General features: G+C 47.7%; 1 protein-coding gene across 1 annotated transcript in view; it reads right to left on the bottom strand.

Annotated features, from left to right (window-relative positions):
* Positions 1 to 9649: 9649 nt before the first annotated feature.
* The window catches only part of RNLS (renalase, FAD dependent amine oxidase), a 71967-nt gene continuing 59194 nt past the window's right edge, over positions 9650 to 22422 (bottom strand). Inside the window, exons 6-7 of the mRNA XM_065639046.1 lie at positions 15976 to 16151; positions 9650 to 11275 (exon numbers count right to left, since the gene is read on the bottom strand). Of these exons, the coding sequence (XP_065495118.1) occupies positions 11123 to 11275; positions 15976 to 16151 (329 nt within the window). The 3' untranslated portion in view covers positions 9650 to 11122. The remainder of the gene's footprint in view (positions 11276 to 15975; positions 16152 to 22422) is intronic.

Below are 22422 nucleotides of genomic sequence, written 5' to 3'. Positions count from 1 at the left end.
GAAGTCCCAGTTTTACCATTTCTCGACATCCTCAGCTCAAGCCCGGCAGCCTCTATGGGATGAACACAAGCTGCTCATCTTGCAGTGACCGGGGGAAATATAACGGCCCATGATTTCTGAGGACTGAACTGATGGTTCCTTCTGGCACTGTGCAGAAAAACTATGTTTCTGCTCTCTTCACCGTGACTTCCACTCAACAAGGTCAAATTTAGGCCCTTGGATCCTTGGTCCTTGCCCCTTCTCTGGCTTTGCCACCAGGTGTACAAGATCAGTGCCTGTTTTAAATGCTACCATCAAAGCTGCCTACAATAATTAGCAAGAAACGTGTCCATTTGGGAGCTAGGGTCTCCAGTGAGATGCCACCGCACAAATCACCTTCTGCTTTCGCCACTTCAATCTCCTTCCTACACCCCTGTCCTGCCTTTTCTGGTTTATAAAGATTAGGGGCTTTGGGCACAGGGAAAGTACTGGAAATGCAACTTTCTCCCCTAACAAACACAGCTCCTCTCTATTGCTTAGGAGACGGACTCCCAGCCTGTAGGATGCCCTTAACGGAGGGTGGGACTGCCCCGTAGGCATTGGCCAACGCATCTGGATGTCATGTTGTGCCTTTCCATGGTGTCAATGTCTTTTCCTTTTTTTTTTTTTTTAAAAAAAAACATCAATGAAGGGAAGAAATGCAGCATCTGAAGCCTTGGCTGTGCCCGAGAGGTGACACCGCGCCCCTGGTTTTATTTCTGCAGCCCATGCAGCCATCTGTCACTGCGAATGCTGGTGAGGGGGGATTAGATGAACTGCTGGAACAAAGGACATTAAAGGGGAGAGCCCTCTCTCCTCCATCACCTCTGGGTCTGGGCTGGCCACCCCACACGTGGCTGTGGGTCGTGCGAGTCTGCAGGACCCGTGGGGCAGGACCCATGGGCAGGGGTGCCCTGGGCAGCCCTCCAGAGCGCGGCCGGAGCACGGGGGAGCCAAAGGCCGGGGATGTCATTAGTAGTGGGTTAATTCGTACAACGCTCGCGTTGGGGAGGTGATTTTCATTGCACTGCTCCCTGCGAAGGGTTTCATCCTGTGATCCGGGGTCTAAAAGCAAGGTTAGGAGCAATTCGCGTGCAATGGTTTTAGACCCCAAATTTCCCTTCTGTAGCTCTTTGCAACACAATTAAGTGCCTACAGGCTTTCCTAGCCTTGTGCCCCCACTCTTCTGTCGGTGTTTAGAGATGTTACTGTAGGGAGGTGAAAATACCCTCCTCCGCCTATCCCAGGCATCCTTCATCCCCATCGGTTCAGGGGGTTAAGAAAATGTGCAGATCTGGTGTCCCAAGGGAAGCCTGCAGGACCGACTTTGCCATAAATCGCCTATAATCGGCCCAGAGTGTGTTTCAGTTCAGGAACACCAAGCGAAAGCATCCTGAGGAAATTCCTCGTGGGCAGCTGGGAAGTTAACGTGCAGATTTCAGGGGCTTTGCTGGCGACCGGCTGCAGATTAGTCGTGCGCTCACCTTCCGCAGGGCTCGTCGCCAGCTCTCGTTCACCCAGTGAAAGCGCTGAGCGTGCCGGTGCCTTTTAATGAGGTTTGCAAATAGTTTCTGCCCGTCTACCCTGCACGTCAGGCTTACACGCAGCAAACAAAACGATGCTGAGGCGTAGATGGAGCCTGAATCTTTTGCTAGCAATGGCCAACTGGGAATAAGAGTTACTTCTTTATAGCAGATGTGTAGCTCAAAGTTCACCATAAGTGCACTCACATCGAGAGCACAGCGAGCATTGTTCTGCGAGAAGGCTAAGCTCAGCCCTTCAAAAGACTATGGAACAACTAATTTCATTATTCAAAGAATAAAGTAAGCAAGCAAGAGAAAGCCAAAATTAACCCTCTGGTCACTCCCTGGAAGCAGAGATTTCTTTAATGCCCTTGAGTTGAATGTCTGTGTTTACAGGCGCATGCAGAAAATCTGCCATACAGTGTCCTGTCTCTGTTTTTCTCACTAGTTTGGGATTGAATATCATATTCCTTCAAAAATGACTAGTTGGAGCAATGCCATGTGGAGCACCCCCACATGAGGTACATTGCATCAGCGAACAGGGTTTGGGATTTTCATCTACAGTTACGACCTTCAGGGTCAAAAGCAAAAAAACTTTTTTTTTTTTAAGTTAGCCATATAGAAATAGATCATTCTCTTACTGACCAAACTAAAAAATAATACTTGCAGGCAAGAAAGGCAAAAGGAGAAGATAAGTCCCATAGGAAAATCTCACCTGGGTATTTTTTGGCAGACCTGAACAAAGAAGAGTACATTCCTACACTTGCCAGCAAAACCATTATAACTGGTGGATCTTTGCCTGTGCTGTTTATTTGTTCGGCAGAAAAAATGAATGCAATCCCTCACTGCAACATTGATTTTAGCCTGGTGTGGTTCCCTTTAGTTGAGCATGGCCAGTTTCTGCTCAAAAGCTGAGCCTGGCCCTTGTAATTTGTAATAATTGCAATAACAAACCCAGTGTCTGCTTTTCCTTCCAGCGACTGGGAAGAGGGAGGTTCAGCTCCTGGTATTGCCCTTGGGGTGTGCAGCCACCTCCCCAGGCTTTGCAGGATGAGACCCATCTGATTTTACCTTGCTGTCTAGCCAGGGTAACGCAATGTTGGCAACAGTGAGAACTAATCAAGTCCCCTCCTGTAGATCACCACGCATCGCATGGCCACGTGGTCGGTGCAAGAATTATTCCTGAAATTCTCCCTGTCCTACCAAATTCCCCCCTCTAGAGCTAAAGCTGGTCCCTCAGCATGAGTCCTACCTGCGGGTTTGGTAATAATGGAAAAGCTTCGGGAGTTTTTCACACCCAAAGAAACATCTCATCGTTGTTTCCCGTTCCCATCCTGAAATGATCTCAGACACGACGATCTTCTAGATCGCCGCCAACTCGCTGCAGGAGACATCGGTCCAGCTGCTTGTTCATGCTCAGAGTTCATTGTCACACCTTCCAACAGCTTCTGAAAGGTGCTGGAATGCAACATCCTTGTTTGCAAGCAGAGCCTGGCTGGCAAGGCACAGGTGAGCAGAAGGAAAGCAACCCAGCCTTGCTTAGAGATACGTGAAGTTCAGCAGCCTTCGCCTGCCCAGCAGCACTGAGTGTGGAGCAAAATGACCTCCGATCTCCCCATCAGAAAGGTCTGAAGGCTTGTGTCATGGGCTCTTGGTCTCTGAGGCGGCATTTCAACAGTACTGGAGGGATGCTGGAGGAAGGCAACGCATCCAAAACACGTGCGCGGAGCAGCACGCCTCTTCCACGGCCCCCTTCTGAGCGCTGTGATGCTCCCAGCCTGCAGGAATGCCAGTCGGGTCTGCAAGGAGAGCACTGCGGCTGGGTCCATGCACACCTTGTGCACAACGCTTCCCGCCACCCATGAGAGAAGATGAAGTGTCAGGGTCTCCTCTGCAGCTTCTTTCTTTCCCATCACCGTGGCCTGAAAATGCATCTTTTTTTGGGGATGGCTCCTCTCACCCAGTGTCCTGCACAGGTTGAGACTTAGTGCCTTGCAAGGGAAGCTTGCCTGCTCCTTTTTCTTTCATCAGCAGCGCATGAAAAGTCATAGAATAGTTTGGGTTGGAAGGGACCTCTAAAGCTCATCTAGCCCAGCCTGCTGTGTCCTGCTCAGAAATTCTTTGGCAAGTCCAGAGGACTGGCTTAAAGGCTGGACTGTGATATGTTAAGGGTTTTATTTATACTTGCTCCAATCCTGCTGTGTTTGTGGTTCACATTCACAAGTTGGTCTCCAAAACTGCCTTTTAAATAAAAGGAGAGTGGGATTTGCACTGTGCAGGTGTGCTAAGGGAGGCTGCAAATCCAAAACGACCAGGGTGCTGATAAGTCTGAGTTTTAGGACAGATTTGCTCCAGCATCTCCCTATAAAGAGCAATAACCATGTGCAGCCAATGGCTTTTGTTACAACACATTTGTGAGCAGCTTGAGAACAAAAATCTCTTTGTACCAGAGCATTTCTGGGACTCCGTTTCTCCTGTGGTGGGGAATGACCAGGTGCATGCTCACCACTCGGCGGCTGCAAACGAAAACACCGTCTGCGTTTCGCGCAGCTCTGAGGTGTTGGGCTGCGATTTTCTGAATTTTCCGATTTGCACTGAGGGGGTGGCAAAGGACAGTGGCTGAGCTCCCCCTCCCCTGCCAGCTCATCGCCTTTCCCTCTGCTCTGGGCAAGGGAAGTAGCTGCTGGAACAGAGACTGAACCATATTCCAGCACTGAGCCATGCCTTACTGGCCACCTTTTTTTTTTTTTTTTTTTTTTTTTTTCCACACCAACCTGGGCTGAAAAAGGCAGAAGATGGCCAAATCGCTGCACGGCGCGACCATCCCTTCCATGCCCCAAAACACGCCAGGGGAAATGAGACCTGGGTCCTTGCAGCAGGGCGTGCTTCGCTTTAAAGACCCTGACGCGCGTGATCATCCTGGATGAGAGATCTGAGCGGGCGATAGCGCTGAGAAAGGAAGGATGTTTCAGCACGGGCACAGGTGAGGGAGGAGGTGCCATTCGGCTCGACAGGAACCCTGTGCCGAAAAGATAATTTCAAGCTGAGCTGTGGTTTACCGCAGCGTCCTCGTGACCGGCTGAGCGGTCGGGCGGCAGGGGCGGTGGGGAACAGGCTGTGTTCCCACAGTCGGGGCCCACGCAGGTGTCTCAGGGCTTGGCTGGGACGGACTGGAGGTTTTCTGCTCACCCCTGTGGCCCTGGCTTGCATTAAACCCCCCTCGCCAGATTTTCGGAGCAATTGGGCGGGAGGGTGACAGCCACCCACAGCGTGGTGCACAAGGACCTGGGAGGTTTTCCCCCCACTGGGACGATGTCCAAAGCACTTGGTTCCACTGATGCTCAGCTGTTATGGGACGAGAATTGGGGAATGACGAGAATCACGGGGCTTTTCAAGGACGTCTGTGTGTTTCAGCACCATGACATCCACGACGACAGCAACCATCTGCCCTGCACCCTCATTACGCTAAACCTCTCCACTTGCAATACAGTGATAGCTCCCCTGGGGTTATTTCTCACCTGTTCCCATTCATTTACCTCCAGAAGAGAAACTTTGCTCAGCTCTCTCCAAAAAGAAAGCCAGTCACTCCCGCTCCTTGGCAAGGGCTGTTTCATGGCTGCACGGGGCTGCTGCTTCTGCAGCGGCTGCAAGTGCTGGCCACGCTTTGCAGCGCCGCGGTGCTATCATCACCGGCTGATCCTGAAGGTGCCACCTGAATGTGAGAATTAAGCAAAAATCCAAAGGAGGCCAATAGCAAGGCGGTGCGGAGAGGCGGGCAGAGCAGCGGCAGAAGGCTCTGGGATTTCAAGGCCTCAGATCTGCCACGTAAAGCAGCTTACGGACGGCACATCCGAGCCAGAGCCCGGATTAGAGGCAAAACCAGCTCTGGCCCCAGGGAAATCTCTGTGCAGCAGCTCAAGGCACCGGCTGGGCAGCTCAGAGAGCGCCCTTGTCCCCCCCAAGAGTGCTCGGGCACCAGGCTCCGAATGGCGTCACCAGCCATTTGGAGCTGATCTCGTCGAATTCCGCAGCTGAACAAACGCTATGTTTCCCCAGGCAAAGCCCTCCGGTGCCAGGGCTCGGTCTGCAGCTGGGCTTGGGAGCGCTGACCCAGACACGACTGAACACTTCGGGCTGCGCTGGGTCAGGTTCCTCTTCTTTGCCTTATCTCGAAGAGGAACTCGTCTGTCAGCATTGCACGCCACGCTGGTGCCGCTGCTCAGCAGCGTCCGCCTTGAAGCTGGTGCTGCACCAGCACGACGTTGTCTGTCCATCTGCGGTCACGGTGGAGGACGGGGACGCCCCAACGTGCCCAGACACGGCCCGAAGCAACGTGCCGTAGCGGTGGCGTTGGTCCTGCTGGGAGCAGGGTTGGGTCAGCGACCCCCACGCCTCCCTTCCATGTCACGCGTGCCTTCTAGAAGAGCCAAACATATAAATTACGATGCTGGCACACCCCAGGATCTCTAGCAAGTCCTGGCATCTGGTACATCGGGTCTTGCTCCAGTGGCTTTGGCTGCAGGGATGTTTCACAGCTCAGCGCTATGGAAACCCATAGTGTATTTTCAGCTGGGCAGCACCTCCCATCTGCAGCTGCCTTTTAAAAATCAAAAAATACCCCAAAAGCCCAACCCAAAAACTAAAATAATCTCTTGATTTATTTTCATATACTTGCAAAAAATAATGGCCTGGCTCCTTGGAGACATGAGAGCCGAGGAGGTGAGTGCTCGTTCCCTCTTCCTAGCTCTTTTGAGAAATGGGTTATATTCCTAAAAACTGCACTAAATGCACCCAGAGGCGTGCAGATGAATTTATAGATCTGGGAGAGTTATTCCAACAGTCACGACACACTCCACGCAGGCAGGGTCGTAACAAGACATCCCCTCTGCAGCCTGGGGTAGGGGCAGATGCAGCTCTGGTGTGGATGGAGGTGTTGGGAAGTGGTTGCGTGACATGGGGACGTGTCCACTGGACACGGCAGAGTCCTGGCCTTCAGGAAGGTACGTATGGGCTTGGGCTATCATGAGTGGCCACAGCTTCTCACCCTGGAGCTGGCCCAGAGCTAGTTCAGCCTAGAGCAGAGTGTTCTCCCGCAAGGCTTGCCTCTTCTCACCACAACTCAAGTGATGATCATCTGCTCCAAACATCTTCCTTGCCATGGGAGGGGAGAGGTCTCTGAAGCCCCTGGGACACAAGACAAGCAGATCTGCCCTCGCTGGGGCTGCAGAAGTAAAACTGGGGGGAATGAGAGTTCTTTTATCACACCACTAATAGCACTATCTGGAGTCAGGCTTTGTGACTCTGGTGGGCTCCTGGCAGAGTCCTGCGGCTTCCTATAACGCTTGGTTCCTAAAAGGCTTTTATCCATTGCACAGGGATCTACAAGCAGGAGTGGGTAGAGAGCTGGCAGGGTTGGATCCCATCCAGAGGGCTCTGACCCCGTGCCAGAGGGATGTCCCTCAGGAGGAGAGGGTGTGCCGCGATCTCACGCCCACCTCTGCCAGGGCCTCCCCCAAAATTCATCATGGCTTGAGATGTGATGGGTCAGCCTTAGCACCTGTGACATGGTGGCAATGGCACGTACACTGTGCCACACGTCCTGCCCACTGGGTGGTAAAGCACCAAACATCTCCTTGGCCACGCCAAGACTCCAGTCGGTACCATTTCCAAAAACACCTCTGCGAAAGCAGGGCATGGATGCACACGGTGCTGAGCACAGGCACCTCCTAGAAGAAGGAAAAGGGCTGTGAAGGTCACCATGGGTGGTCTGTGATGGAAGGGGGTGGCAGAGCACAGGGTCTGGTGGCTCAGCACAGCACACTTGGCTTTCTCAAATGCATTGGATTGAGGACCACACAGTGGTTGTGATGTGAAAATTGCCCTGCACGGTGCTAACGAGGCAAATGTTGGGTGAGCCACAGGTCTCACAACACTTCTGTTAGCAGAAGATGTCAAGGAGCAGTTGTGTCTACCAAGCGTACCTGCCAACATCACTGGGGCTGTTCAGCCTGGAGGAGGCTCAGGGGAGACCTTTTCACTCTCTACAACTGCCTGAATGGAGGTTGTAGCAAGGAGGGTGTTGGTCTCTTCTCCCCAGGAACAAGCGCCAGGACCAGAGGAAACGGCCTCAAGTTGCGCCAGAGGAGGTGGAGGTTGCATCTGGGGAACAATTTCTTCCCCAAAGGGCTGTGGGGCATTGGAACAGGCTGCCCAGGGCAGCGCTGGAGTCACCATCCCTGGAGGGGTTGGACAGATGGAGATGAGGTTCTCAGGGACATGGGGCAGTGCCAGGGGTGGGTTATGGTTGGACTCAATGACCTTGAGGGTCTCTTCCAGCCAAAATGATTCTATGATTCTATCTAGTCTGCTATTTGGCCAATAATACAAAATCCTTCCTGGTAAAACATGCAGCTGATGCCAGCTGTTGGTGGGACAGCACCTAACAAGAAAGATTGCTGTTAGAGACATAAGGGCAGACAGATCAGCAAAATGCCCCTCATGCAACTGAATATATTGTAATCTGATGCCAAGGGTGGACCCTGCAAAGTGACATTCTGGAAGTGAACACAGATGTGAGTTAAAAGCTTTGAGCATTTATGGCCCTGTGATGGGGAAGACAACAACATCATCATCTGAGAGCTGAAATGCTTTAATTCAACTTTAGGCGTGAGCTGTGTCTCGTGACATACAGGAGATCAGATGCAGCCATCACCCTCATCTGGGAACAGGGAGATACGGGTTGTAATTGATGGATCTGCCAGTTAAGCAAAAATTATGTCCACCCAGGGAAAGACCTGGGAAATCAACCAGACAAGTCCCATCTGCTGCCATCCTTTTGGACACAGTGGCCTCTTTGAAATATCACCACTTGCTGCCCGCCTTGCGTGGGAAAGTGAATACCATCATCTCCCTGTGCACATCTGGAAAATGAGATATCAGAGACCTGTAAGTGCCCACTGCCTGGAGCGTGGCCAGAGAAACTTTTCTATACCACCTTAAAAAAACAAGTCAATTTCGTTTAAATCATCTTAACATGGGAGGAAGCTATAGGGACAAGGTGTTTTGATGGACTGCCATGATATGGGGAAGGATGGGAAGAATTGGAGACTTGTCGTGATTCATGTTTGAAAACCTCTGAATTGAAAATCTCATAATTAGAAAAATCTCTGAATCTGTCATTTGCTTATTATTGGGTGTTCTGAGGTCTCATAATGACCCAAGCTGTGAGATTGCTGAAGGATGGGGTCAGAGACATCTCCACTTATCTGTCACTCATGGTACTGGAGGCTGCTGCTTGTGAGACCCTTGTGAGAGCACCACAACTCTTTGGAGTCTCTTTGCGAGGCGGAGCAAGGAACAACACGATGCCTTATTCTCCATTATCTGCATGTCACACGCTTTCAGGATTGATCTTATTTGGAATTTTAGTGTTTTGGCTTGCTTCCACTCAAAATTGAGGGAAGGGGAAGGAAATGCAAATTTTAGCATTTTTCTTTTTAATCCAAAATACATCTTTGAAGAAAGGAGCAGAAAACAAGGAGTGAAGACAAGGAAAACAGCATCATGGCTCCAGCAACGGTTGACCCACCCGCCACGCTGGCATCTTCCAGGAGAACCAATAACCCAGCAGAAAACCTTCTCATAAAGTTCAGTAGGTTACTCCCTTGGATGGCCAGGCCTGGACGGAAGATGAGGAGCACACATGAAATATGTGACTTGGTTCCTTTCACGTGCCATCATCCATGGGGTATGGTTCAGCGATTATGGTTTTCCAACATCGCAACATAAAACCTTATTTCAGCTTGAACTTTGGCTGCTTTTGAGCTCATGCTAAATCAAGCCAATGCTAAATGCCTCACCAGATCAGATTTCATGACCATGTGGCTCTTTGTGGCTACCTTGATCCTTGGAAGACAGGAGACCGTGTGCCTTTGCAAAAGATTTGTGCACATACACAACCACCAATCTTCCCATTTCTGCACAACTTGCAGTGATCGAAACCTGAGGGTTTGGAGCTGGCTGGTTCAGACACAATAAAACCACCTAGTTTTAAACTCAGGGACTTCAAGGAAAGAAATAAAAAACCCCAACCGGATAGCATCATGAAATATCCTTTGAAGATGTTTTTAAAATTAACTTACGTTTTAAAGTTCTTAGTGTCACTTGAAACACTGCATTAGAAATGGTCAAATGTAGCAGTAAATTACAGTGTTCAGTTGCTGTGAATACAGGATGTCAGATTTTTGTGAAATGCAGAGGCTGAATTGTACTTCTCTAATGGTTAAAATTCTGTCTGCTGAAAACAGCATTTTGTTATTTTTAGTGCTGTAGTAGAGAGAGGTACTAAAGCTGTGACGTGACGTAAGACGAAGGGCAAGTTTAAATAAAATTTAGAATAAATAAATGATTTATTGGTTAATTTCTGCATAATTTCAAAACTGACTTCACAGAAACACAGTTTAGTAGTTTAGAAATACTTGAAACTGTGACAGGTAGTATTTTCAACACAATTATACTTGCTGTTTATTTTTTTTAGTATTTCAAACCAAATTCCCTGTTCATTCACTCACATGAGTATTTATATCCTTCCCTGGACCTGTCCCTCTATTTCTACACCTGTTCTGCCAAAATAAGTATCGAGCTGTCTAGAACTCACCTCGCTTGCAGACTAGCTGTTTACTTTAAATAAGTTTTTATGGTGGTGGTGATGTAACCCTAAGCCTGAAGTGTCAGTGCAGTTTTCTGATTAACACGTTGCCATGGGCCATGCTTAGATAAATTATTTTCCTCTTGGCATTCACCAGGCAAAGCAGCTAAACCACCTTCCGTATGGGCTGCTTGGACTGCGCTCAGGGCTGGTAACATGTTTCGGTGGCACAACTCTGCCAGTAATGTCCTTGAGCTCTCAAATGAACTCTTCCAGCCATCTGGAATCTGGGATCCAGAAATCTGTGGGATAAGAAAGCTGGTCAGCAGACAACTCTTATCCCTCAATTAAAAGTTGCTCATGCCTGGAGACATGGTTAGACCTTGAGTTGATGTGGTTAGACCTTGCATAGGCTGTCCAACTTAAGTAGCATAGCAAGGTGTGTCCCGTCACTGATCCACCACGGCCAATACAATAACCATGACCTGCACCAGAAGAAATGACCACATTTATCTATGAAAGCTCTGGGATCGATTGTGCGTGCTCCTTCCGTCACTTCCACGGCTCCAGGTGCTCAGAGAACGAGTAAACTCTGGAGCTCCACGGGTTTTTATGCTGCTTCAAGGCAGGACCTTCTCCTGGACATAATTTTCATGGGCTGTAAGAGCATCAAGAGACCTGGCAAGACTGCTGGAGCTCAGTGTCTCTGACTAGAGCCACAAAAAGCTTTACTTCAAGCAAAGTAACCACTCACAGCACAGATCCTGGAAAATTCAATTCCATCCCAATAATTACTACAGCACACCAATAGATCTTCTTTTATTTATTTTTGCAAGATAGAGGCCAGTGATGTTAACACTAAACTAGAATTCAATCCCTCATAGTAAAATTAATCATAACTCTCGACTACGTTTAGCAGCCAACTTTGAAATTCCTATAAATGAGACTTCACAGCCTCGGCAAGACTCATAGCAGAATCTATGCAGCCATCAAAGTTGGAATGAGTAAATCCATCGCCCCCACAAATCAGGAGAGGTTGAGTATGAAGAATCATTTGTCCCGGACAGTTGAGCACAGCCTTCGTGACCTGAAAAAGCATACAGGGAGATGTAAAAGAAAGTATTTTATTTACTTGAATTTCCCACCAGAAAGATCAGTATTCCTGAGAAACATGCTCTCAAATGAAGCACCCCTCCCATCCCCGATCGTAGGTTCAAGCATTAATGATCGAAGTACCGTAGTAACAGTTATTTTCTGGAGTTAAATAACTAGAATAAAGCTTTCCTGTATGTGGAAATTCAGAAACCTTACAGCTGCATCCTGTCTTACTCTCGGTCTGTCTCAGCAGAAACAAATTGCCTGACCCTGGACAGATGTGGCATGGGGATCTCTAAGCCAAAATGTATAAAGATATGTGATCTCACACAGCAAAGTGGGCTTGCAAAACCCCCCAGATATTGAACTGTTGTAAAAGGGAAGGGAGCCTGCACTTTCCAAGAGAGCCTGCAGCACGATTGGGTTGGCCAGGTGACCTTCCTGGATGGGAACTGCAGTGGGCTTCAGAGGAACAACTCTTGTGATGACCCACCCACGCTTCATGCTGCTGTCCAAGCACGTAAACAGCCTCGGGACCACCCGCCCACTCTCCAGCTCTGCTACGCTGGGCTCCTTTTTAATCCGAGTCACATAACGATTTGTAGAGACTGCTAGAGATACAATCAACACCTTCCCTGTAAGCGGCATGGGAGGAGTTCTGAATAAGGTTGCTTTGATAAATATTTAATGTCATTCTCAATGTACACATTGCATTCATTTTAAATATAGTTTTCCTGGCACTATAACCTCCATTAAACTTGTATCTGTAGAGTGGCAGCTCTTGGGCGGTTTGTGTAACATTCCCAAAGGTGAATAATGGACCTTGCTTTGGCCAGTACTTGTTAACCTGAAGATACCTGGAACTCACAGGGAGAACACGACCTCTTTTTAGGATTGTGCTTTATGACAAACACCAATGCATGTCAAACAGCAGAGTGAAAGCACACAGCGTTCGTGTTTTCACCACGTTTGGCTGCCTCACGCGTTGTTCCAGCCTGTTTCAAACCTACATGCAAAGGCTGAGTGTCCACGTTGAGCTAAACCGGTGCATCCCAGACCAGCACTGGTGAATCTCAGAAGGGAGATAAGGCAGCAGCAGCAGCACTGGCCTTGAGGTAAAAGTAAGGGTAAGGCAGGCTCAGGCAGAAGGGATAAAAATGGTAAGAAAATGCAGGACAAGTTGATGATGAAGTGATTGGAGGAAGAAGGTGGGAATAGTCCAAGAAAAGGAACGACAAAACAAGACCTATGAGGATGAAATGTTGAAAAAGATTTCAAAAATATCTAGAAAACCAGAGAGAGAGAGAAAAAAAAAAAAGAGCAGAAGCACAGCAGTAGAGCAATAGAGATCAAACCATAGAAATCATAAAGCATGATACAGAGACTACAATTTTCTGCCTTTGGTCCAAAGATATGGTTTGGCTTCCTGTGCAGTAAACTGCCACTATATCCCATCGTGCGGCTGTCAGCTTCGGTGAACAGGACCTAAAGTTGAAGGCAGCTTGTTCAGTCCAGGGGATTTTTCCATTGGCCCACATGTACACTCAGTAGCCACTGCCGTGCCGTTATCTGCCATTTCCAAATACGGATCAGCTGCAAAACACCCACATTTATGTTACTGGCTTCATTTTGTGTTACCGGCATGTTGGCATCTCTTCAAAGGAGGTAAGTGTCTGAAATGGATTTGTAGACAGTTATGATCCATTCTCCATTACTCAAGAGATACTATGTATGATAAATCCAGCCAAAGATCGTCTTTCTCAGACTGATTTTAGATCAGTAGTTAACTTATTCCTAAAATTTTCCTACCGATTGAGGTCACTGAGCATAAACGATGAAGAAAGGTTTAGCAGCAAAAGGCTTTTTTGAAGCGTCCTTCCTTCTTGACTACCCAGTGCTTATTTGATGCTGGCTGTACCAAACAGCTTCTGGTTTGTCACACCCATCACAGGATCAGTATTTTCCCATCTCAGCCTTCATCTTCTCACCTGTGTGGCAAGATTGTGTGCTCAGTGTAGTTGAAAGCCCTCACTCTAGATGTAACGACTGGGGAAAGGAATCATCCTGCTCCTTGAAGATCAAGTTCTTCTGAAGGTGTTGTCCAACATAAATTCCAAATTACCCTCAGATATATGGGCACAACCTGTTGGATCTCCATCCTCGAAGACCGCAAGACTCGGCTAGACAAAGCCATGGTCAGGGTCACCCGGTGATAGTTCTGCTTTGAGCAACAGGCTGAACTAGAGACCTGAAGAGGCCCCTTCTGAGGTCCCCTCTGAAGAGGTGCAATTTCTACGATTCTGTGTTTTCTCAGCATCCCTTATAAAGTGACTCTATCAAAGTGGGGTGATGGGTTGGGAAGCTGTTGGCTCTGACAGTGAATAGTGTCTCATCATAATTAAAGCAGGGGATCCAGAACTGCAGCTGTGCTGCTAAGCAGTGTCAGTAGAAGTTTGGAAGTCCTAATCCCTCATCCACCACGGATAATTGTCATGTCTGCGTTTTAATCCCAGGATTGTGTTTGGCCATGTGAAGGACATTACAGCCGGATTTAATTAACAAGTAGGATAAATCCCGTCTAAAAGAGTCAGAGGAAAGATGCACCCATCTTATCAGTTCCCTTTGCTTCTGTGGCAACAGCTTATTATAAATGAAAGTAGAGATAGCTTTAAGAGAAAGAGGGAGCTCTGTCCTAGATATTTAATTTAGGTAGTGATTATTTTATAGGATGGCAATAGAGATCTATTTACAGAGATAACAGATCTGACCTACAATGATTTATTTGCAATCTAAGACATATTGACATCCACCCACCAAATTAAAGGCTGGTGCTAATTCCTTAGTGACACAGCCGTAAAGCACAAGTAGCTGCTGAAGTCAGTGATTTTGCTTAGGAGCAGCACGGTCGATAGCAGGCAACCGAGGCAGCAGAGTGGGGAGAGCCGTAAATTGTACAGCGGTTTGAGAAAATAACAGAGCATCACCCAGCAGCATGATGTCTGAATGTAATTTTTAAATAGGGGAAACAGGATCCACATCTAGCGATTTAGGAAGAAAACAATTTTGAAGTGTTTGTGGAAAACAGGAGTTAATTCCTACCATCACTCTTCCAGCTACCTCTAAGAGATGAAGCAATAGGTACAAAGTTATAATAAATCCTGTACAGCTGTAATTTTGCCAGGATTCAAAAAGCATAGTTGTTTGGTAGAATGCGATTGAGACTTTTCTTTTTATTTGGTAATAAGAAATAAATGGCCCTTCGTCTTTTCCTTTATCCATATTTTCATGGTGAAATAAAACAGAATGGGCCACAGATGATGCACATGCTTATATGTCACCTTTGGCACTATGCTAAAAGTGTGAGTGGCGCAAGGAAAAGACATATTAAGCCCTTTCCTTGCACACATAAACAAAATAGGCGAATTCGACGAATTCTATAATAGAGCTCTGGGGCAGAAGCAGTATCTAGGGTGTATTAATTCTGATTAAAAAACTTTTTTCTTTGTTTTGGGAGCTCTTTTCAGAGTGTCTGTCGGAGATAAATTCAATTCCTCTCCTCCCCACCACCTGCAGCTCTTGTGCGCACAAGCAGTTTGCAGAAGAAAGGTAACAAATAATACAGGAGAAAAAACCAGAAATTATAACCAGAAAAGGATGCCTTAACAGTGACAACTGTACAGAGACACTGCTACTAGCAAAAAAACCCCAAGCCTGAACTGATAAAGAGAAACACATAAAACATACCATGATTTTTATGAGTCATCTGAAACATTAAAACCTATGCTAAGGTTGCTTTTATATAATGACTGAGAACAAATACTATGAACTACGAAGTGATTTGCAAACTACCAATACCTAACTTGCAGAAAAATAAACTTTGTGCTAACAAGACCAGGTTCCTAACTTGGATGCAGATCAAGGGGTATGAGCAGACTTTACAACAGTAATCTACAGTAACTTTTCCAGACTTCATAAAAGGAAAAATTTTCAGGGGACTGCTTTAAGTAAATATTTTGCATCAACTTCCACATTCAATTTCACCAATGTAATTTAACTTAAGAGGCTTTGGGTAAACATGTAGATACACTCCAATACTTTAGGAAATTGCCAACGATTTCCTCAGATTTTTAAAAGAAGTCTGTAAAATATACACATTTTGCTATTATTACCCTTAGGTAGTTTACTTTAAAATAGTTTTCGTATAACATACTGTTAAATTGAACTGGGCCAAATCAAATACTAACAATTAGTACATCTGAACACAAGTACTTCTGCTACTCTGTGGTAGGGTGGGAATTTTGCTAATAATATCACATACTTCTGGACAGAGGAGAGACAGACCGAGTCATATTTTTAAATACCAGTGAAAATCCCACTGAAGTATGTGGGATTTGCTCCTTCCTGTGCACTGCTCCTGTCCCTGCTCACCCGGAGTGCTGCAGAACTTACTGCTGAGCCACGTCCACCACATAAAAAGATAACTAGACTTGACCTGGCTGTCACTGGGCAGCCTTGGATGCTGTTCATGGAAAGATTGATGGATATTGAGTAACTATCCCCTCTCCTCTTGCTCCCCAAGGACTGAAACCACCAGGTCATACGATGTCCTCTTTCTTGCAATGCACTGCAAGTTTGTACCATGGCATTGCCCCAGCAGCATCCTCCCAGCACACCGATCCCACCACAGGTTACCTGAGAGTATCTCCATTTCTGACACTTGACGCTGGCTGGTTTAGGCAAGGATGGCAACACCCTCTCCAGGTGATGGAGAATTAACTGCTGCACCTCTGCCGGGTCTGCATCCAGGTGCTCACTTCCAAATGTCACCGTTGTGTGAACTACAACTGAGGGTCCAATTTCAGGAGACTCTGAAAGAAAAGAAGAGAGATAGATGCTTTTGAAATTAATACTTGCCTGACAGTTGTGCCTCTAGCCTAGGAGTCAAAAAGAAGGAAAATATCCATGGCATCACCCTGTTCTTCCAGCTGGAATAAAACTCAAGGAGTAACAACACGACTTGTTCACGAGAAGCACAGTGAAGAAACGCAGGCTTTCTGCAAGATTTGTGATGGTTTTCCCACTGCAATAGCCCTAGCTCCACGTATGTCTCCCAGAGGGACCTCAAGGCATTCCCACACCCCATAAGTAGCAGCTGGAAGGGGCAAGGAATATACTGGAAGTAAAATCTTCCCTTTTTTCCTCCCAGACATTTCCACAGGCTCTACAAGGAGGTCAACAAACTCGCCATTGTGGCAAACTGTTGCATTGTTGTGAAAAACATCTGTTCCCTCGATAATTGGTTGCATATTGGCCATGCAACAGTATTTACATAGTTGAAAGACTAGAATAAAACTAATACTTTACATTCATGGAAGGGGAGAAGGGGAACAGAAGTCAGGGCAGGTTAGATTGAGAAATCAGCTCTTCCTTTTGGCCTGCGCGAGTGAATTCAAGTTTTGCTGCTCTAGCTACTTGCAGGAAAGTGATGTGTGGCTGTCTACACGCACGTTGTGGGGAGTGTGAACCTTCAGTACAACTTCTGCACTTGGGCAAATATGTGCGAGTGAGCAAAACTCAAAAAAAAAGATTGTCCCTTAAAAATCAACCAAGCGGCAGTGCAAGGGGAGCAACCGAAGGCAGCTCTAGTGCCGATGTTAATCCCAGAAGACTCAGAAATGGCCAAGTTTCCTTATGGCTGGGGCTGGGTGTAGGTTCTCTACCGCAAGGGACTTCTGTCCCCGCTGGCATGTCGGCTTGTCACCTTACAGACATGGTCTGGGCAGGCACGACCAGCGGCCAGAGATCTTGCCTGAAGGAATCTCAGGCTCAGTGATTTCCCCGTGCCAAGGCATGATGAAGACCCAGCAGATCCTCACACGAGTCGTTTCTGATGGGGCTGTTCCCCAGGATGGATTTGCTGAAGGGAGGACACGATCTGGGTTCTGCTATATTTCAGGTGAGAGCTTGAACTCACCAAGATGGTCATTAAATTAAGAGATTCCCTCTCACTCCATTAACCAGAAAGTCTGTCTTTTGGAAGAAGAAAGCCTTTTCTGGCTAAACCTTTCTTTGCATCTGCACATTACTAGGAAAATATTTTACTTTCAGCAAATGAGCATTTTATGACCAAGGAATCCACAAAGAAAGAGGCAGTTGAACCTTTTCTGACCAGTTCTGGCTGTTAGGTACCAAGCTTGATAGAAATCTTTTTCTCCGCTGTGTCAGACCCTGTTTGAGAAGATGCCAAATTCCAGCTTTCCAAGGGGAACCAAAATGTCTTTCTCTGATAAACTTTCTGTCCTGGGCTGACCACTTCAGCACACACTATCGAGGCACAGCAGTACCATGTTCTAGCACCCACAGCAAGCATGAACACAATGGCTTTAAACCCAGTTGGAAGGATCCCTTCAGTAAGTCTCTTTCTTGGGTGGGCCAGCTCAGTCAACCCTTGCTCCTGAGAACTGGGAAAAAGTGGCAGAAAGGGTGGGAAGATGTTTCCTGGCTGTGGTGAGGAATGCCCCCCAACAGGTCACGTCTGAAGGCACCAAGCCATGGCGATGCCTCTTCTCAAAGTTCTTCTTTTCCACGTCAGACACCACTAAGAGCAAAAAATCATTCACTTCACTCCCGGGGTTGGGCTCGCGAGCTCAGTTTTCAGCAAGTAACAGAGCTCTTTTCCTGGGTGATTTCCTGAAGTAGCCAGAAACTTTGTTTCCTATTTTAATCCGAGGTGCTGATTTTGCTCTCTTGTGTATTCGTCTTGAAAGGAAACCCTAACCATCGGGGATGGATGGGTCCAAGAGTTCCATCCGACGTGGATTCGGGATGAGGGCAAGGCAGATCTGGGGACTAAGACTGTAGAACCAAACAACGACTGGTCTTGTCTCAAAGCAGTGGCTCAACTCATCTTCCTGGGATTCTTCCCACCACCCCTAGTGTGGCTTCACAGGCCGTATCTCTCTTCACATCTGCTTTTCCAACTGTCTGGAAAAATGTCAGAAATGCTACTCAGTTTCTCCTTCCCATTTTGGGGGAGAAAGCAGGTATTCTGATGTCTCTACACAGAAACTGTCAGGGACAGACGACCAAGTGGGGAAGGTACCTTGGGATTCATTACAGTGTACATGGTATTTTGGCAAATTCTTCCACACGAACTTGGCGAAAAAGCTCATTAAAAGACGTCTAAGCATTTTAACAAAATAAATATTCATCGCTTGCTGTGACTTGTTATAGCCAATGATTCTTGGACAGGGTCGCCTTCTTTCAAATCTCTCATCTCTTTCATAGCATGTACAAAACAAGTTTCAGGAGAACAGGCAGTTCGTTGAGTTTTTAATTCCTCCTTTGAGCTACTCATAGCTTGGAGAGCTTCCAGAGGCCACTGAGTCACAGCCTTCCAGTACTGAAATATGCAGCCTGCAAGGATCAAGTTTAGCCTCAAGTCCTTTTCTTTCTTCTGCAAAAATACTGGCTGAGAGAGCAGCTTAAGATGAGTTTTTTCCCTGAAAGCAATGGGGGCATCTCAGCCTTGATGCACCAGATAGGAACGACGGTTCAGCTATCACAGGAGCAAAGCCACCATTTTCCTCCCAACGCATTTAGATCAGGCTGCAGCAGCTAGCTTAAAAACGAGGGCTTCTGGCAGGGCTTCTCATGAGATTTTAATTTCCTTTATTTGCAGCAATGATGAAGCCATCACGGCCATGCTAGCAGATGATGAAGCGGCATGGGAGACGTGGCAAGCCCAGGAACACTCAGCGATGCGAGGGGTAATGGAAGCAGCACAAAGCTTTCATCTGCTCCCCGTTCCCCCCCTCTCATCCCAGCTGCACAGCAATTAATCCGATCAGCCGATGCGGCGGAAGGCATCAGACGCAGGGCAGGGCTAGAAGGAGACGGCAGAGCTGGCTGTAGTTCATGCCCGTTTAATGAGCGAGGAGCCATTCTGCCAGCGCTGGCAGTGTCCCCGGCACCACGGGGACCCCAGGGAAAGCCCGGGAGCAGTGAGGTTGTATCCACTCTCTGCCCTCCGTCAGCCTGCGCGGCATCCGTCGCTGCAGCAGCGATGGGAGCAGGGGCTGTCCCCGTCCCCCCACGCTGTCCCCGCCAGCTGCACCAGGAGGAATGCGGTGTTTTGTGTGAGGTGAGGGAGGGAAGCGCTGGCATCACCTCGTGTGGTGATGGTGGTTTGGGGGATGCGGTTTGTGCCCCCAGGTTCGAACTCTCCTCTTCCCCATGGCATAGAGAAGATGCAACGCCATAACTACAGGTGTCATTTACTTCTGTGTTGTTTTCTTCATTTTGCTGTTAATTTCTTTTGCTCTGCTGCATCACACAGGACCGACAGGGGCAGAGAGTAGATGCAAAGTGACCAACGTGAAGATAAACACATTCTTGTCAAGACCTGTTTTGCTCCCATATAAACAGAAAAGACAGTTTTTTTGTCTCAAAGTCAAAGTACAAAGTTCTACCAGTCCCCCACAGACAAGTCTAGTCCACAAAGACTTTATGGGAAATGCTAAAGCACTTCAGACCAAAGTCCAGCTGCACTGCCAGTCTGATCAGAAGTGTCTTCCCCTCTTAGCGAGTCAGAAACCACAGACATGGAAAAGGAAAATAGATGAACCAAAATTACAGGAGAGTAAATAAATGCAGAATTAAGTAAGTGGGGAACTGAAAAGTGAGGATCTAACTGCATCTTCCACAACCTAAAGGGAAGGTGACAGAGACGACAGAGCTCAACTTTTCTTAGAAGTTCAAAGCAACAGGGCAAGAGCCAATGGGCACAATCAGAACGAGAGAAAATCCCAATTATACATGAGGAAAAATCCCCCTCCCATGTGAGCGGAGCATCCCTGGGACGAGGCCCTGAGTGTTGGAGGATGTCTCCATCCTTGGGGACTGTCCTGACTCTCCTGGACACCAGCTGTAGCTATGATGTTTGCTCTGCTGGGAGCAGGGTGAGGCCAGAGGCCCCCACCCCGCTGTCTTTAGCTGGAGCCTGATGGGTTTATCTAAGCCCATGTAAATGGTTGACCTCCAACACTGAGCAGCATGAAGTACAAGCTGTCACATGCAGAGGACACATCAGCTGTCTGGAGGTGCTGTCAAGAACAGAAAGCATGAAAGCAATCGGAGCTCACCGTATACCGCACGTCAGGCCAGTTATAACCGTGAATTAAGAACTACCAAAGTCTCCCCATGTTGAACTCTCTCAGGGAACTGGATCTTCACCTATAACCTGGGAATGAGGGGAAATTGGATTGTGAGCAGGAGATGGCGGCCATCAGCTTCTTAATGTTTTGGGACTGTCTCAGCACTCATTGTTAACTCCCAGCTGGAGGAATCACACAGGATGTGTAAAGAAAGAGACAGACAGACTGCTGACAGTGAGAACTTATGCAGGATTAAGCCTGTTAAAGAGTATTACCTCCCAGAAAAAGGATGGGACTAATAAAAGATGCCCACAGAAGAGCAGAGAGAACAGAGCCCAGGGCCACCTCCCCAGAACAGTCGCTTGTGGCTCATGAGCATCTGGCATCAGAGAGGTGGCTCCTTGCTTCGAGTAACATTTAGGGCAGAATGGTCAGATGGAAGAGCATCGTGTCCTGGGTGAAGCAGTAGAGCAAAGCTACTCGGGCTGGAAGTACAGCTGTCTCCATTATGGTGGGATAAAAAGACTTGTGGGTGAGTTCCTCCACTCACTCTGTACTGCAGAACAGTGACAATTCAAACAGCCCATGGTGCCAAGTCCTCCCACAGGGACCTCTTCTGCCCTGGGAAGTTCTCAGCTGATGTTAAGGGTGTAAAGTCAGCTCCTGTGGTGGCCACATCCTCCTGACCAACAGTCTCAGGGAAGAAAGGGGACAGACAAATCACTAAACCATAAACACCTCAATAGAAAATAACAGAACTTCTCGGGGAAAGCCCACAGTGCATTATCTGTCCATGAAAATCATCTCCCTTGCAAAATGCAAAAGCTACTTCTCTCTGGTGAATCTATACCAAGGTCAGGGTTCAGAGTCCCTAAGTTCAAAAGACACGTTAGAGACGAGCTGTGATCCTTGGGATCCATGGAGGCCTGAAGTTTCCTTAGTGGGGAGAATATCATCAGAGCCTGAAAGTCATAGGATTCATCTGGCAAATGGTCAGGATGGTCTCTATCATGTTCTGGGAGCGTGACAGGTTGAAAAGGGAAGGAACTGGGGGGCAACACGGATTTCAAGGTGCCAGGAAGGGGACAGAGCACAGTGCTCTGGGCACTAGACCAATGGCAGAAGGGACCCTAAGAGGGACCCATCCGCCCTTTGCCACTGCTCAGGCAGCCAGCAGTGGAGACTTGGCAAAGACGGAGAGAAGAAGCTACAGCTTCTACTATACCTGAGAAAGCAGAAGCCAACCGAATTTGCCCAAACAATAATATTCTAGGAGATAAAATAAAGTCTGAGGGCTAGCCTGGAACATGCCTTGCAGTTGCTCAGCTGAAAGGCTTTGAAGTAAGGAACCCCACACTGCGAGGGACGGTGTCCACCAAGGCATCAAAGGACAGTTCAGAGAGGCTGATCAGCCTCAACTTTAGAAGTGGTTGCGCTGGTCTAGGGCTGAAGCATGTATGTGCAGAAGCATGAGGAGCACAGGCTGCAGTCTGCAACCCTGGAAGTGTCCTGTGGCTCACAGGCTCTGCAAAGCCCATAAACCCATCGACCCTCATGATCTACTTTGATAAAGGTGTAAAAGTAAGTAGCCAAGACCTGCAGATCAGTTTGCAGGCTCCATAGATACATCCATAAAAGGTCCGCAAAGAGGGCTGAAAAGAGGATCCATCCCAGGGTTACGACCTAGTCTCCAGAAGAGACCTGCATGCAGATGTGATGGGCACACGTCTTCCATAGGAACATTTGCTTCCTTCTTAGAGGAACAGTGTCAAGTATTTTTCCCGTGTTCCTGCTCAAAACCCAGAGTAAGAACAGATACCAATAAAAAACAAGATGTGGTTGCTTCCTGCCACTCAGGATTTTTAAATCTTACTGGGGAGATGCGTTTTGCTGTCCAAAACCCATTCTGGTCCTGGGTAGGATAAAGGGAAGGGTCAGCACAGAGGGCAGTGAAGAAGCTGGACACCTCCAGTCGGGCTGCAAC

This window comes from Caloenas nicobarica, chromosome 7 (assembly GCF_036013445.1).
Source record: "Caloenas nicobarica isolate bCalNic1 chromosome 7, bCalNic1.hap1, whole genome shotgun sequence".
Lineage (NCBI taxonomy): Eukaryota > Metazoa > Chordata > Aves > Columbiformes > Columbidae > Caloenas > Caloenas nicobarica.
This window is presented reverse-complemented; position numbering and strand designations above follow the sequence as displayed.